General features: G+C 41.6%; 1 protein-coding gene across 1 annotated transcript; it reads left to right on the top strand.

The window, feature by feature from the left end:
* The first annotated feature begins 210 nt into the window (after positions 1 to 210).
* Positions 211 to 14,578, top strand: LOC126234486 (greglin-like). The gene is made up of 3 exons (XM_049943181.1): positions 211 to 266; positions 5,685 to 5,858; positions 14,171 to 14,578. Exons 1-3 carry the CDS (start codon positions 239 to 241, stop codon positions 14,362 to 14,364), a joined length of 396 nt encoding a protein of 131 aa, XP_049799138.1. The 5' UTR covers positions 211 to 238; the 3' UTR covers positions 14,365 to 14,578.
* Positions 14,579 to 16,148: the final 1,570 nt, after the last annotated feature.

Raw genomic sequence — 16,148 nt, 5'->3', positions numbered from 1 at the left:
TTTCTCAATAAAGTACGTCAGCGATCTGTCGTATTTAGCAACATAGATACAAGGTCGGCACGAGATATATCCTCTTGTTTACTGATTTTAGAACTGCCGTCAGGCGCAATCCGAACATTGCTTACACTCTGCAAAAGTTTGTGATAAGCTTCGCAAACCACAACGGCAACAGCTGAGTAAGGCTGTGGCGGCTATAAATGGCGGACGATATCAGGGCTGCATTGGAACAGCCGCAAAAATGAAAGCTGCTCTCGTGGTCCTTGCTGGTAAGCGCACGCATCTTAATACAGTACTTCGCCGTTATCAGAAGCGTTCTTAGTGAACACTGTGATACTAGACAGAATGACAGGATATTCAGTTCGTACTTTGTAATGAGAGTGATGTTGTATGGTGTACATGAAAACATGTATTCTCATGGTTTAAAACTGTAACAGCTAAGTCCGTACTGTATGGTCAAGTACTGGGACGTGTAACTGACCTAGCGCTTATTGTCATTGGAAACTAAGTAAACATCTCAGTTTACTCTTAACTTCGTTTTACCCACTGGTTACATGGAATGTCACTCGCTCGATGTTGTTGCACAATTGTATGAGTACTGAGGCATTCGTCAGACTCTGAAATTGTGAGGTAAATGAGGTAGTGGTAGTAAGCAATACACAGAAATCGTACATCCTGTGGTTCACAGTACCCAAACGACTCTCGCGTCACTTAAAACTTGTGCTACTTGCCCTTCCCTCCCTATCAAGAGGTGGTGGGTGTGGTGACTCATTATTTAAGAAACGGGAACCGTATTCTGGGTGACCATGGTTACAAATCTGCTTCAGCTATCCAGATTTAGGTTCATTGTCATTTTTCTAAACAGCTGACGGCAAGTACGCGAAGAGTTCATACCCCATCCTTGTCCAACAGAGATAGTAATCCGTCGCTAAAGACGTGCTCGTAAACAGGTCGAGAAACCCTAACCAAGCTTGCTGATATTACCATTATGATTGAGTAATGTTCTGTTCACATTTTTCTCGAGAATGTAACGTAGTAAAAGTCCAGTTGGCAGCTGATCCGGAATTTAGGCCAAATACTGGTTTGATGAAGCACTACCGACCAACTTATCGTGAGTAATCCTCTTCAATTCCGAATAACGAAACCAACCTATATACATTGAAACCTCATTACCATATTAATTCCTTCGTCTTCTTGCTCCCTGTGCTATTTTTACCCCTCATTTCCCCCCTTTCACGCACACGTAAACAAACTTCAAAAATGGTTCAAATGGCTCTGGGCACTGTGGGTCTTAACTTCTGAGGTCATCAGTCCCCTAGAACTTAGAACTACTTAAACCTAACTAACCTAAGGACATCACACACACCCATGACCGAGGCAGGATTCGGACCTGCGACCGTAGCGGTCGCGCGGTTCCAGACTGTAGCGCCTAGAACCGATCGGCCACCCACACAAACTTCTCTCAATTATCAAACGAGCCATTTACTGGTGTATCAGGCTATCAAAAGATTCCTCCTTTTACTCACGTTCTTCCATAAATTTCTTTTCTCCTCATTTCATTTCAGCACCTCATTAGATACTTGTCTACCATTCTTAAGTTCAGCATTTTTCTACAACAATACGTTTCAAAAGATTCGGTTACCATCTTGTCTGAATCGCTTATCGTTCACGTTTAACTTCCATACATGACTACTTTCTAGATTTTTGTGTTTCATCCACTGCTTTTTTGTGGTGATAGCCTCCTTTGTAAATGTCGAAACTCTATGTGAAAGTAAAATCTTATGATTCTGATGTATGGGGCAAAGGTTTGCGTAAACAATTATATTTTTTAATATTATATTAGCTGTTTTTCATTTTTGTCTGTATTTCGAGCCGTAAAACCTTTCTCTCTATCAGAACATTCCATTCAAATTGGTTCTCAAGCATTTCTCTATTTGTTTAGTGTAACTCATATTTACTCATTGAAATCACTGATCTCTCTTTGCATTCCTCTGTGTATCACTCAGCGTTAGCGAGCTTGAGGTTTCAGACTGGCCGAACTTATCGCATCGTATTCCCTTCTGTACTTTAATGATCGTGATTATTACTGAACACATCTTTGACCATTCTTGAAGCTTCTAAACTCCTCACTCACTATTCAGTCCTACACATTATTTCAGTACTACACATTATCGCCAACCCATATAGACTTGGTATATCAAAATATTCAGTGCTTCACGCTCTGGTGACATTACTGAAGTATATACTTGTTTAATATTGGTATTTTTCTTTTCTTATATCACGCTGCAACACTGCTACTTTCTGTAGTTCTGACCTTCGATGTACCTCTGGCTTTCCTTTTCCTTTTATAGAGTCCCCCATCTACCATTTGTAAATAACAACAACACTTTTCATTTCTTCGAAATCTCTTTCAAACATACTATATCAAATAGTATTTTTCTCACATGATATTGTTTTCACTTTATTAACTTCTGTAGATTTATTAACTTCTGTAGATTTACACTGCCTGTTTTTTCATCTTTTAAGATATTCCATTTCTGACTTCCAGCGAGAAACTAATGTATCAGTTTTCTGTAGCGATTTCCTTTCTACCTACGATTCTTCATTGCTCATTTGTAATTGCGGACATTAACCTCAGGATGCTGAGCTGTCGAGTATTTAGATCTCCAATCTTCACGTAAAAAATTATGTATGAGGTATGTTTCAGCTATAAGTGGACTTCTCGATGCTTCCTGACTATGGAAAAAGGTGGCTGCTAAACGTGACCGAACGAGATGTTCAGAGCCAGCAAAACGTCTATGTCATACTAAGCATCCGCATATTCCGCTGTTGTTGTTACTAATGACATGGATATAAATTTTCATGTTCTTATGTTTCATTTTATTAGTTCCTACTACTCTGAAATATTAAGCACTTCTGACATTGTGCCGCCCTATTTACGACTCATTTGTTCCTAGCCGAAGATCTGCAGTACAGGCTAGCTTCCTGTCAGACATCTTTCATAAACGTCGTAGTCATTATGTGAACATCTTATACGAACGCGTGTTCTCTACATAAAATGGTTGTTCTTTTGATGCAATGATTTTACTGACTTTTCCGTCTTCATGTTGTTGTTCTGTCATTAGTGACAATGTTACAACTCTTTTACCGTCAACTTAAACTGTCGTTTTTACTCCTGAAGCAATTGATAGATAACAGTGAAAGATTTGCACCCCCAATAGCAGTGAAATCTGTGATGGAACCACAGATGTGAAACACTAAAGGCTGGCAATAGTACAGGAGTAAGAAATTAAATAACAGAAATTTTAATACAGTTTTAATGGAGACGTAGGAATCTAACGTAAAAGTAAATCCTGGTAGTGTTCACGGAGCACAAACTCGAGTGGCGAAAGGATGAGGGGCGAAAATAAACAAATTCAAATAAACAAATTCGGAATTCGTCTTAAACGATTTAGGGGAGCTACGAAAACGTAAACACGAGTAGCCAGTCGAGGAATTCAACCACAATCCTGCACGCATCACTGCACTGCCACACTTCTATCGGTGTATGAGAGGGAAATCACTGAGAAGTAGCGAAAATAATGTTGCCGAACGAAGCAGGATGTGCTTACGATATGAAGCAGTGAACCAGCATATTTACCAGAGAATCTGCGTCAACGTGTTTGTCATTCATATGTCGTTACTGACGAAGCTGACTTAGAATTTGGCCTAAGTCATGAATTTACATGCAGTTACAAATACAATCATTTTGTTCATAGAAAAAGTGTGCAGTGGGCGGTTGCATAGGCAGCTGTGCAATGGTCACAAGCGCTAGTTGCGATTATGTACCGAATAATAACACAGGAAATGTACGCACGTATCATAATCCACTTTCTGTCTACTATCATTATTTCCTTGGGCCTTTGTCCCACTTCAACTTTGGGTGGGCCCTGTTACTACGGATTTGGCAATGTCAGTGTCAGAGGATGGCCAGATGCCCTTCCTGTCACCAGTCAGTACCCCCAGGACGAAATTAGTGTGCTCCAGCTGTCTGCATTTAGTGTAAGCCATGAAATAGTGTGAACGGTTTCAAATGTCTGTGAGGCAGGACATGGGGACCAGACCAGTATTGACCAAATGGGATGTGGAAAACCGTCTACAATCACATCCAGGGTGGCCGGCACACCGGCCCTCGTCGTTAATCCACCGGACAGATTCTATCTGGGCCCAGCCCACCTACCCAAGTGCAGGAACCAGCACATTATCGTTCTCGGATAACCAAGCAGGTGCACATTTTATCTACTATATCCGGCTATTTATCTGTTATGTGGTTCCTTGGCGTTAAAATCTGTGACGAAAATTTTAGTTCCTTAGCAAAACAACATTGAGAGATATATGTACAACGAGAAGTACTTGCACACTGACGTGGCAGAAGTCAACGATGTTCACTTATAAACATGGTGTTAGTATCGGTGAAAAAAAAAAATATGCTGGGCAGTGAATTGGCGGGGCTGTCATAAGGGCCGCACAACTGGAGTTAACAGACTTCGTAAGTCAAGAATGGTAGTTGGAGCTAAATGCACAGACCGTTCCATTATGGACATTGTTGAATTAGTATTCCGAAATCCACACTGTCAAGAGTGTGCCGAGAATACCAGTTTCAGGCATCACCTCTCACCACGGGCAACGTAGTGACCGATGGCCTTCATTTGACCGCCGAGAGCAGCGACTTATACGTTGAGTTGTCAGTGCTGACAGACAAGCAACACTTCATGAGATAATCGTAGAAAGCAGCTTCAGACGTACGTCTAACTTACCCGTTAGGACAGGGTGGCGAAATTTGACGTTAGTGTGTGTGAAATGTTCAAATGTGTGTGAAATCTTTTGGGACTTAACTGCTAAGCTCATCAGTCCCTAAGCTTACACACTACTTAACCTAAATTATCCTAATGACAAACACACACACCCATGCCCGAGGGAGGACTCGAACCTCCGCCGGGACCAGCCGCATGGTCCATGACTGCAGCGCCCTATACCGCTCGGCTAATCCCGCGCGGCTGACGTTAATGGGCTATGGCAGCAGACGACCGATGCGATTACCTTTGCTAACAGCACGACATCGCCTCAGCGCTTTTCCTCGGCTCGGAACCACATCTGACCTAGACGACTGGAAGACCATGGCCTTGTCATATGAGTAACGATTTGCTTAGTAAGAGCTGATGGTAGGTTTCGAGTGTGACGCAGACCTCACGAAGTCATGGATCCAACTTATCAACTAGCCACTGTGAAAACTTGTAGTGGCTTCATATTGGCGGGTGCTGTGTTTGCAGGGAATGGACTGAGTGCTCTGGTGTAACTAAACCTATTATTGACTGTTAATCTGCCAGGAAGTTTCATATCAGCGCACACTCCGCTGCTGATGGAAAATCTCATTCTGGAAATACGTCTCAGTATTTCTGCGTGGGGCTTCCAATGACTTGTCGAGTCCATGTCGCATGGGGTTGCTGCAGAGCGCCGGGCAGAAGGATGTTCGATGCGATATAAAGAGCTATCCCACGAATTCTGTCTCCACAGTGAACGTTTTAATTAACAGTCGTGCACCTCACAACGTAAACCCATTATGGAAGTAACTGTTATCTGCACTGAGAAGTGGTTTGTGATTATAAACGAGCGACAGCTTGATGTTGCTTCTCGCGCCTGCGTTGCAGTTGTCGCCGTGGTGGCGGTGTGCGGCGCGAGGCGGAGGTCGACCACGGCGCGGCCGTGCGAGGACCGCTGCACCCTCGAGTACAGCCCCGTGTGCGTCCGCGACCCGGACGGCGCATACTACTTGTTCAGCAACGAGTGCTTCCTGAGGGTCTGCAGATGTCGCGCCGACATTGGTGAGCAATGTCCTGAAATTAGTTTCGTTCCTTACCCATTCTTATGCACACACTAGCTTAAGATCTCTGAATTACGGTACGCGTTCAATTTTCCCTTTTCATTTGCGATTTTTCGTAGGAGATAAAATTGGAAACGAAATTGTCGCTCCCAAGGAAGAAATGAAACCTGCAGATATTATCGAGTACACTGTAACTAATAATTTTCTTCTGGGTTCACACCATAGCTTCTCTTAAATTTGGAGAGAATCATCATTTTACCACAATGATTTTATAATTGTGATATATTCAGAACTACTAATCTCGGATGTGTCCTATTACGAAGTCCTTCGAAAATAGGAACAACACATCGTATTGAAAAGGAAGTTGCAACATAAAGACAATTCTACTATACTCGGCGCAGTGTTTTCCCTAACACAGTATTTACCTGTAACTCAGATGGACACATCGTCCTCTTTTGGACATAAAAACTCACGTGTCATGCGTAACTGTGCGTACTATAGTCGTCAAAATACGTGATGTCATACACAACATGAGTGGAAATATGGGATTGTGAGAGTTATACCATTAAGATACTGTTAAGACGCAACATATAAACAGTAACAACAAGTAGACAAATTTCGTGTTGCATAATAACACAACACACCTATACATAGTTAGATGTGTTATTCTTAAACATGTAGAAGTCTGGAAAACCGTACCTGTCGGTCAGAGAGCTCAATTGCAAAGTGTCTTACAGTGCTATCGATACTCCAATTCTAAGTATATCTTCTGTCTTATACTATCAGTAACACGGAAGACGGGATGAAAAACATCAGTATTTACAAAGCAGGGTCAAACATATCCACTGATACAGAATACATTTTGCACAAATGTCACATCATAGTTCAGAAACAGAAAACGAATGTTTGAACACATATGTTCGTTACAATCATAATAAGCGACATTCGTAGCGCCGCGTCTCGATACTAATAGCTGGAGAAATAACACTAAAGTATAAGTGAACGTACACACTTGTCTGTAGTAGAAACCAAAGCGTTTGTGAATGCAATAAAAGATACTTAATGACAGCAGCACATCGTTGTGTAGAATAAGAGACGCAGAAATTCAGTGAAAGTAAAAATTAACACTAAGGAGCAGTATGCAAGCAGTGTTTTAGATCGTATATATAATTACACGATTTAAATACAGATTTTGTGGGTATACGTGTGTGACGTAAGCTTCCTGCTGTCGTAATCTCTGTTGTAGATATCTGCCACGAGACAGATCGCTCCTTCTGATTTAGTGTTTAATGAAAATTTAGGCATTTTTTTTGGGTAATGCTTTATTTGGTACTTAGCACTATATCCTGAGTGGGGGTACTGACATGTTATCGTTGTAAAACACTGACTGAGTATTATCTAGATATAAAATTAAAAACACGACCTATGTTAATTAAAAATTTATTATAAAGTTTGAAGGGAAAATTTTAAATGATAGCAAGAACGAAAATATCTCGAAATTTATTGGTACACGACAAAAAACGTTAGTGTAGCCAAAATCTTCATCTTCAATGTAAGTTTTCTTTATAAAGCTAATAAACATTAATATCAGAAATTCCTTGCAATAATATTAACTCATATATTATGCAGGGTGTTCATAAATTCCCATTACAAGCTTCTTAGACTTCTACAGGGGAGTGAATACACATTGCTTTGAACAGGAACCCATTTCCGTAAACGTACCGTTCCAATTCAGATGAGCAACGCGTCCACGTCTGCTGAAGGAAAGAGAAAAGAATGAGAGATGCTTGCTCTCGTATTTATAATGGTACACGGGTGACGTGCACTATGTCAGACAGTCACATAATGTCGCTTATTATCTCTCTCGCTGCGAGACCTGTTCAGTGCCTGTGCGTCTCCGATGCAGTAAAAGTTTTCAGAATACACAGACATCGTTATTATGTATGGCGATGATCATTTTAAAGAAAAAGCTACTATTCGGCTGTATCAAGAACGCTACTATTCGGCTGTATCAAGAACGCTTTCCGCAATGTACACGCCATTGCACAAACGGTTAGCCTATTGCGCAGCGACTCCGAGACACTGGTACCTTCACCGTTGGGGCGGGGGGGGGGGGGGGAGGGTTGGGGCGTAACTGTGGCGCTCCACGGCCACGTTGAACGCCCGATTTTGTTGAAGCTGTACTGCAGAGCGTTGAAGAGAACCAGTCAAGGAGTACTCGGACACTTGCACGTGCAGCGGGTAGGAGTATGGTGTGGGATGTTCTGCGTGAGCAGAATTACAAGAGTACAGAGGGTGCATACTATGGGTCCAGCCGGTTTTCCACAATGCGTGACCCACTGCATGTGGTTCCCGCACCACAGCATCGACGTAGTCGTTTCCACCTCGAGATCTGTTCACAAATGAATGTAAGTTCACTAGGGAATGGGTTCTGAAATTGCGAAATGGCCATGTCTTGGCAGACGAACACACTCGTGCCACGCAGGTTCAGCGATTGCAATACTCGTTTGGTATTAAAGAGTGGGCAGTTATTCTGGAGGGACGTATGGCCCAATCATGTGATCGTCCATAATAACTGCCCACACTTTAATACCAAACCAGTGTTGCAATCGCTGAACATGCGTGGCACGAGTGTTTTTGCCAAGGCATGGCCAATTCGCTATTTCAGAACCCATTCCCTAGTGAAATTACATTCATTTGGGAACAGATCTCGAGGTGGAAACGAGTATGTCGATGCAGTGCAACTAATAATCGCGCCACAGATTCTGTCACGCTATTGGAATACACAAATGCGAAATAATCACAAAAATGTTTCGCAGAATACTGTATAAGTAGATCTGTACATCATGACATACAAGGACGACCTTTGCAAACTCCAAGTACGTTTCACTGTAAAGCACGTCCGTCGTGAGAATCCATTCCTGCACATCCTTAAAGAACCTCGAATCGTGTGAATACATCTGAGTGTCCACGGATTTCGTCACGTATGTGCTTGTTTTCTACGAGTATGGAATACATCAATGTGTTTAAAGCACCGTATAGGCAGAAATACAAGTGAGTAAAGTCAGTTGATAGGAGAGGCTATTCGACCTTTCCTAAACCAATCTATCGCCCATCAAACCTTTATGTTAAATACTGCTATACGAGGCGTACAAAATATTGTTTCACGGCGACGAGCATAAAGTACGAGTACATTAGCTGCCTTTTCCAATGCTTCTGGGTGACGAATTTGAGGCATTGATAATACGGAATTTCCTATGAGTCTTTGATTCAGAACTCCTGTCCATACATTGATACTAAAGCTTGTCTGGATGGTAAATTGAGAAACTGCATCTGTGTAGTTATTTACTATTCCATTCTGTGTGCATCACAAATCGTCAGCAAGTATAATTCAGATCTACTGTAACACAGCACGGCTTCGGAGTATATCGTTCCTGTGCAACGGAACTAAGATATTGTCCTCATAAAAAGGTGAGTGCTACCGGCAGGGGATCTCAAATCGATGTCATACTGCCGTGTTTACAGAATGCTTTTGATACCGTTCCTCACAAGTGGCTTCTAATCAAACGGCGTGTCTGTCGAGTGTCGTCTCAATTGTGTGACTCGGTTCGTAATTTGTTGTCAGGAAAGTGACAGTTCGCCGTCAATGAAGAGTTATCGGACTTCTGAAGTTCCGAATCTACTTTAATGATTTAGCAGACAGTGTGAGCAATCATCTTATACTGTTTGCGGATGATACTGTAATTTAGCGCCTAGTAAAGTCAACAGAATGTTAAAACCAATTACAAAATTATTAATACACCATATCTGTAGGGTACGAAAAGTAGCAATTGACTACAAATAATGAAAAAATGAGATCATCCACATAAGTACTTAAAGAACTTCGTTGAATTTCGGTTACACGACAAATCACAAAAATCTTAAAATTATAAATTCAGCTGAATACTTGGGAATAATACTTACGAACTTAAATTGCAACGATCACACAGATAATGATGTGCGGAGGCTAACCGAAGACTGCTTACAAGATGCAAGATATCGACTAAATAGACTGTCTTCAGCACACTTGTCCTCTGCCCTAGTTCTACTGTGTAGTACGAGATCCTTATCAGGACAATGGTAAAGACCACGGCAGGGCAGCTCGTTTTGTATTACCGCAAAGAAGAGGAGAGAGTATCACGCTATTATAAATGATTTCGGGTGTCCAACATTAAAACAAACACGTTCCCCGATGCGATGACAGTTTTTCGCAACATTTCAATGTCTAATTTTCTACCGTGAACGCTAAAATATTTTGTTGACGCCCACTTGCACGCTGATTAATGATTATCGTAACAAAGCAAGAGAAATCAGAGCTTTCATCGAGGGGTTTAAGCGTTCCGCCGTGAAGTCCCTTAGAGGCATTGTGGCATCTTGTAGCCTCTTAGCTAGGCGACATGCCCTTAAGTTATATTGCTGACTTAATTATTTGAACAGCAGGGACGACATGAGAGCTTGGTATAAGTCTTCAGCTGCCCCAATTCTTCGCACATATTTTTCGCGATAGCCTACAGTTCGTTGCAACAATCGCTCAGCCACATCCGGCGTGACAGCTGTATGTGGTTTACCGTGTTCCGTTCTCCTTGTAGCGAATGATGATGTCGCAGGGACAAACTGCTGAAATTTTTTTCCAGGTTGACTGCGGTGCTACATGGCTCGTTTCTTCAATACACCATAGCAGAATACCATGATTGCCATTTCCGCAGGGAATAAAAGCACACCATATCATTGTTTACGTTGTTTACACTTCACTAAATCACTAACCTTCATCTGATGTCAGCACAGCCTCAGAGCGATATGTATGGAATGAGTATAGTAGGAGACAGTTTCAAATCCTACACGTGACAACAGCATCACAATCCGAGAGTACAGATACAGTACCGATAACGAATAAGTAATTAATATCAAAAGGAAGACAACCTACGCCAGTGAGCAGTGACCCATGGGCGAGGAATCTTCAGAAAGTAGTACAACACTTTTTTCCGAAAGTAGGTTGGTTTTCTTTTTTTCGGGATACCAGCACATCATATTATTCCCCAATCTATTAGCTCCAAAACTTTATTTTTTTAACACCCAAAACCCTGTTTTAAATCATCATCTCTGTTCAAGGGATGGCCTTATGGAACCTAACTGGGTGAGTCTGTATTTTCGCATGGTACCAGTCTACTAACTGACGTTGTAGCCAACGTCTGGCTGCATCCATAACCTTCCAACACCCACGTATTACCTCCCGTGGAGAGAATGCTTCAGTAGGGGTAACACATGAAATTCGTAAGGTGCGAGATCCAGGCTGCAGGTTGGACGAGGAAGAACAGTCAAATGAAGTTTTGTTAGATCTTCTCCGGCGTGCAAACTTGTGTAAGGCCGTGTGTCATGGAGAAGGGGAACTTCGTTTGCATTGTTATGGGGACGAACACGCTAAAATCGTTTGTTAAATGCCGCAGGATCACAGCTGTGCGGCGGGATGGCATGCGGGAGACCGGAGAGGTCTGTGTGACCTTGTTGCAGTGATGATGAGCGCCTCTGCCTACGGCTCACGGTGATTTTCTTCACTGCCAGGTCTCCGTACATATTCTGCAAGCGCCTTTGTATATTCACCAAAAGAAAATCAATAACAGCCCTCTGATTGCAACGCATCTCCGTTACAGACGCCCTCTTAAAGGCTACATATAGCGCTTCCAAACATTGGAACTTCATTAGACAGTAGCATCTGATGCGGGAATATTCTACGATATCCCACAACAAATTCCGTATTCGATCAACCTAAATTGGACGAGAAAAAAAGTGTGTTGCATTACTCATTGAACGCCTCTCGTAGAACAGTAAATTTCTAAAAACGTGTTCGATCCCGAACACTAGTTTCTAAGACGTTTTCCTGGTTTTGATGAGTATTAATTCCTGTAGGCATAGAGGACGCCTCTTGAAACTCACGTATAACGTGTCTATGAAACACTGCGGAGGAGAATTGCAGTTCGCGTATTATATCCAACAGTTCTGCGCAGCTGCGTTTCATGAACCGGATAAACTACCGTAGAGCACTTCTGTGAGATCATGCCCTCTGTATGACAAACGTGTGCAACTGTGGGTGGGCCATACGACTGGAACTATACCTTCTACGAAAGTGTGCTGAAAAGTAATGCCTCCGAATTTCTTACGTGAAAACTGTTGAAGTTATGTAAATAAAACAAATGTAACTAGCATTCTATATCTTTACTGTTATTGGCTACACATTTGCAGCCCTCTGCTATAGAGCTTTCAGTTGTAGTATAGAAAATGGCGGGTATGACGTAACTATGTCAGTGCGTGAGTAACAGCGTTTCATAACCGAGTTTCTAGTTCTAAGAGTTCGTCCGTCCATGGAGCATAGTCACCACGACTATGCCAGACCACACACGATACGACGCCTTGGAATCATTGTCATCAATCATCCTCCACGCAGTCCCAACTTGGCCCCATACGATCTATTTCCAAAACATAAAATAAAAGCTTCGAGGACTTCACTTTGCTAGTGATGAAGTGGTGCCAGCAGAGGTGATGCTGAGGGTCGACCTTTGTCTACATCTACTTCTACATGGATACTCTGCAAATCACATTTAAGTGCCTGACAGAGGGTTCATCGAACCACCTTCACAGTTTTCTATTTATCCAATCTCGTCTAGCGCGCGGCAGGATCGAACACCTATATCTTTCCGTACGAGTTGTGATTTCCCTTATTTTATCGTGGGGATTGTTTCTCCCTACGTAGGTCAGTGTCAAAAAATATTTTCGCATTAGGAGGAGAAATTTGGTGATTGGAATTTGGTGAGAAGATTCCGTCGCAACAAAAAACGCCTTTCTTTTAATAATGTCCAGCCAAAATCTTGTATCATTTCAGTGACACTGTCTCTCGTATTTCGCGATAATACAAAACGTGCTGCCCTTCTTTCGACTTTTTCGATGTTCACCATCAGTCCTGTCTGGTAAAGATCCCACACCTCGCTGCAGTATTTTAAAAGAGGAGGGACAAGCGTAGTGTAGGCATAGTAGACCTGTTACTTTTTCTAAGTGTCCTTCCAATAAAACGTAGTCTTTGGTTAGCCTTCCCCGCAACATTTTCTGTGTGTTGCTTCCAGTATAAATTGTTCTTAATTGTATTTCCTAGGTACTTAGTTGAATTTACTGCCTTCAGATTTGACTTATTTATCTTATAACAGAAGTTTAACGAATTCTGTTTAGTACTCACGTGGATGACCTCACACTTTTCGTTATTTAGGGTCAACTGCCAATTTTCGCATCATTCAGAAATCTTTTCTAAATCGTTTTACAATTTGTTTTGATCTTCTGACGACTTTATTAGTCGATAAACGACAGCGTCATCTTCAAAAAAAAAAACCTAAGACGGCTGCTCAGATAGCCTCCCAAATCGTTTATATAGATAAGAAACAGCAAAGGGCTTATAACACTACCTTGGTGAACGCAAGAAATCACTTCTGTTTTACTCGATCACTTTCCGTCAGTTACTACGAACTGTGACCTCTCTGACAGAAAGTCACTAATCCAGTCACATAACTGAGACGATATTCCATAAGCACGCAATTTCACTACAAGCCGCTTGTGTGGTACAATGTCAAACATTTTATAATGGGGGCATCAATAAACCTGTCTCTCATAATGAGAAACGTGTTCGTATCCAAGATTGCTATGCTGAGAAATAAATATGTAGACGTGAAGAATAAAGACGTAGAACTTGGTTTTATTGAATAAGTTTGAAGAGCTTTCACACAAAAATTCGGAGGCATTAGTTTGCAGCTGAGTACCGTATTAGCTGCTCTTCATTTTTTTGTCCTTATAATGATATAATAAGCAAGCAGTTGCGTATAAGAAATTTAATTTCTAGGTCGTTTTATCCTCTTTGTATGGAAGATACTTACTTGTTTTGTAATTCTTTAAAATGAATTTCTTCATCTTGACAAGTGTTACGGTCATCTGTTTTCCATAGCGTTGTATGACTGTCTTATGTGCATAAGCTGTATCTTCTACTAAAATTTTCGCTATGTTCTCACTTGGGCCACTAGCCCGTTTTCATTAAAAGGTGAAATACTGTCTGGTAGTATTCTCTCCAAGTTTTGTTTATGACCTGGAGAACTGGCGCTCCGAAACATTACAATTGTGAATGAAGTTAGAAATATCTGAAACTTACACACTGTAATCCAAATTATCAGAGTTTTGTAAGTGCTGACCTAAATCCTTATGCTGTATATTACAGCTGATGACCTTGTCCCGTTTCCGTTGCAGAGTTCGCGAGACTGGACGACCCCGACGAGTGTCCCTCCGACGCAAGGACCAAGTGCCCGGACCAGCTGCGCTCGCCGAGCGACGCCTACGGCGAAAGCGTGGAGGTCCCCGAATCGCGGTCAGATTCTTCCGACTCGTCCGAAGAGGGTGACAGGAACAGGAGGCGCCACGAGCAGAAAGAGCGCTACTTCTGAAGCCACCGGGAGCAGCAGGGCCCCGTCTCGTGCAGCAGCTTGGGCGTCACCACTCAAAATGTTCTTCACCACAATGTTCCCGCTGCAGTAGTACATTCCACTGTGCCACTAATGTTTGAAATACCGCTGTGCACCGTTGCGTTACTTGTAGACTTTTTGCATTGAAGAAGCACTGCGACCATGTTTTTCATCAGTTGTCTGTGATTTGGATGTAATATGCTCTTAATGAAAAATTTCTGTTATTTTTAAGAGAAATTAAACTAGCTGCTGCGATGCTACATCTCTTTTCTTTTAATTAGTCATTCCTAGTTTGGAATAGACTCTTTGGATATGAGGCATCGGACTTTGGATCAGCAACGATCTTGTATGGCAGCAGCTAACAGCTCGGTAATGCACTTCACAGAAAAATAGTACAGGCAAGCTACCTCTTGCGAAATAATTAATAAGAATTTTTATGTGTGGAGAGAAGGAGATTCCTTCTGAACTTTTAGGCGACTGATGGTGTGACACAAACACAACAAACGGAATACAGTAGCTGACATACTTGCACCTATCGGCACTCACACTCACAGACACTATAAAAATTAAACAACATTAACATGACTAATATTCAGCAATTAATTACATAATTGACGTGCATTGCACTGATGGCACAATGCGCAGTTGACGGAAGGTCTTTTAGACACAAATGTATGAAACATTTACTTCTCCTAAGTGGAAACGCGCAGAAGTCCATGTCTGGTATGTATGTGAAAGACAGTATTCAGCTGAACGTGATGGAAGAGCTGTAACTGTAGCGAATGACACTTTAATTTTATCATACAGACTGAAAGTTATGTTTCACTGGACTTTATTCACCTTGTCAAGTGCGCATTTCACAGCCGGCTGATACATTTGCTACAGGAAACTCGATTAGAATTTAGATACATTCGCTGTGCTAGTTGACGTTAGTATCGCTAACTATGGTTTGTACCAACTTCCTTTTGGTACTGTTGATTACTAAAGACCTTTTGGCAAATGTTACGTAGGATTCGGATACACTCACTATTTACGTAATGAAACACGAGAGACCAGTTCCAATAATCAAACAGCTGATTATTCAGATTACTTAATAGCAACACAAATGGAAAATCCAGATAAAATAGACTCTATCAGCAAATGGTCTAGAAAAATACAAAAACGATCTGTTCTAAGTAATCTAATTTGAATAAATTACAAGAGCAGTAACCATAGGCCTATGGTATCTCAGAGCGTACAAGAATTTTACCAGCGTATTGCTTCAATATACGATGGTTGTAGCTCGACGTATATAGTTCCCGTGGATGTTTGCTAAAGTTTATCTTTTAAAATAACGCATAATTATTTGACAGTTGGAGGAAGTAGATATAGTTGTCAGCTGTAGATGCCATCTCAAGTGTAACTTATAATAACCTCCCTAGGTTCGACTTCTGAATCTTCTGAATCATGTGACTGTCTGTCACTGAAATTACATTTAACATTTAAGGCTCTAAGAGAAAATGTTACATTAGTGATTGTCTTCATTCGACATCAGCGTCTCGGTGCAAACTACAGATAATAGTCCTCGTCATACTGGGGTTCAATCAGACATTTTGTTACCAAACGCCAAAACACTTAGTTGAGATCAAGCTTTGGCGTTTTTATTTTGATGATTTATCACCACCCGTTTTGCTTACATTCAGTTTCTCAATATAAAGGATCTTCTGTATGCGTAGTACAAGTTCTTACAGATCGTAGCCTGACTGACCTACACTGAGAGAGCTAAC

The sequence above is a fragment of the Schistocerca nitens genome, chromosome 2, assembly GCF_023898315.1.
Source record: "Schistocerca nitens isolate TAMUIC-IGC-003100 chromosome 2, iqSchNite1.1, whole genome shotgun sequence".
Taxonomy (NCBI): Eukaryota; Metazoa; Arthropoda; class Insecta; order Orthoptera; family Acrididae; genus Schistocerca; species Schistocerca nitens.
The sequence above is the reverse complement of the archived record's forward strand: the minus strand, read 5'-3'. Positions and strand labels throughout refer to the sequence as shown.

Coding starts and splice junctions, on each gene's coding strand:
- LOC126234486 (XM_049943181.1), top strand. CDS start 239: ATGAAAGCTGCTCTCGTGGTCCTTGCTG. Junction 267..5,684: donor TGCTCTCGTGGTCCTTGCTG/GTAAGCGCACGC, acceptor CCTGCGTTGCAG/TTGTCGCCGTGGTGGCGGTG. Junction 5,859..14,170: donor CAGATGTCGCGCCGACATTG/GTGAGCAATGTC, acceptor TTTCCGTTGCAG/AGTTCGCGAGACTGGACGAC.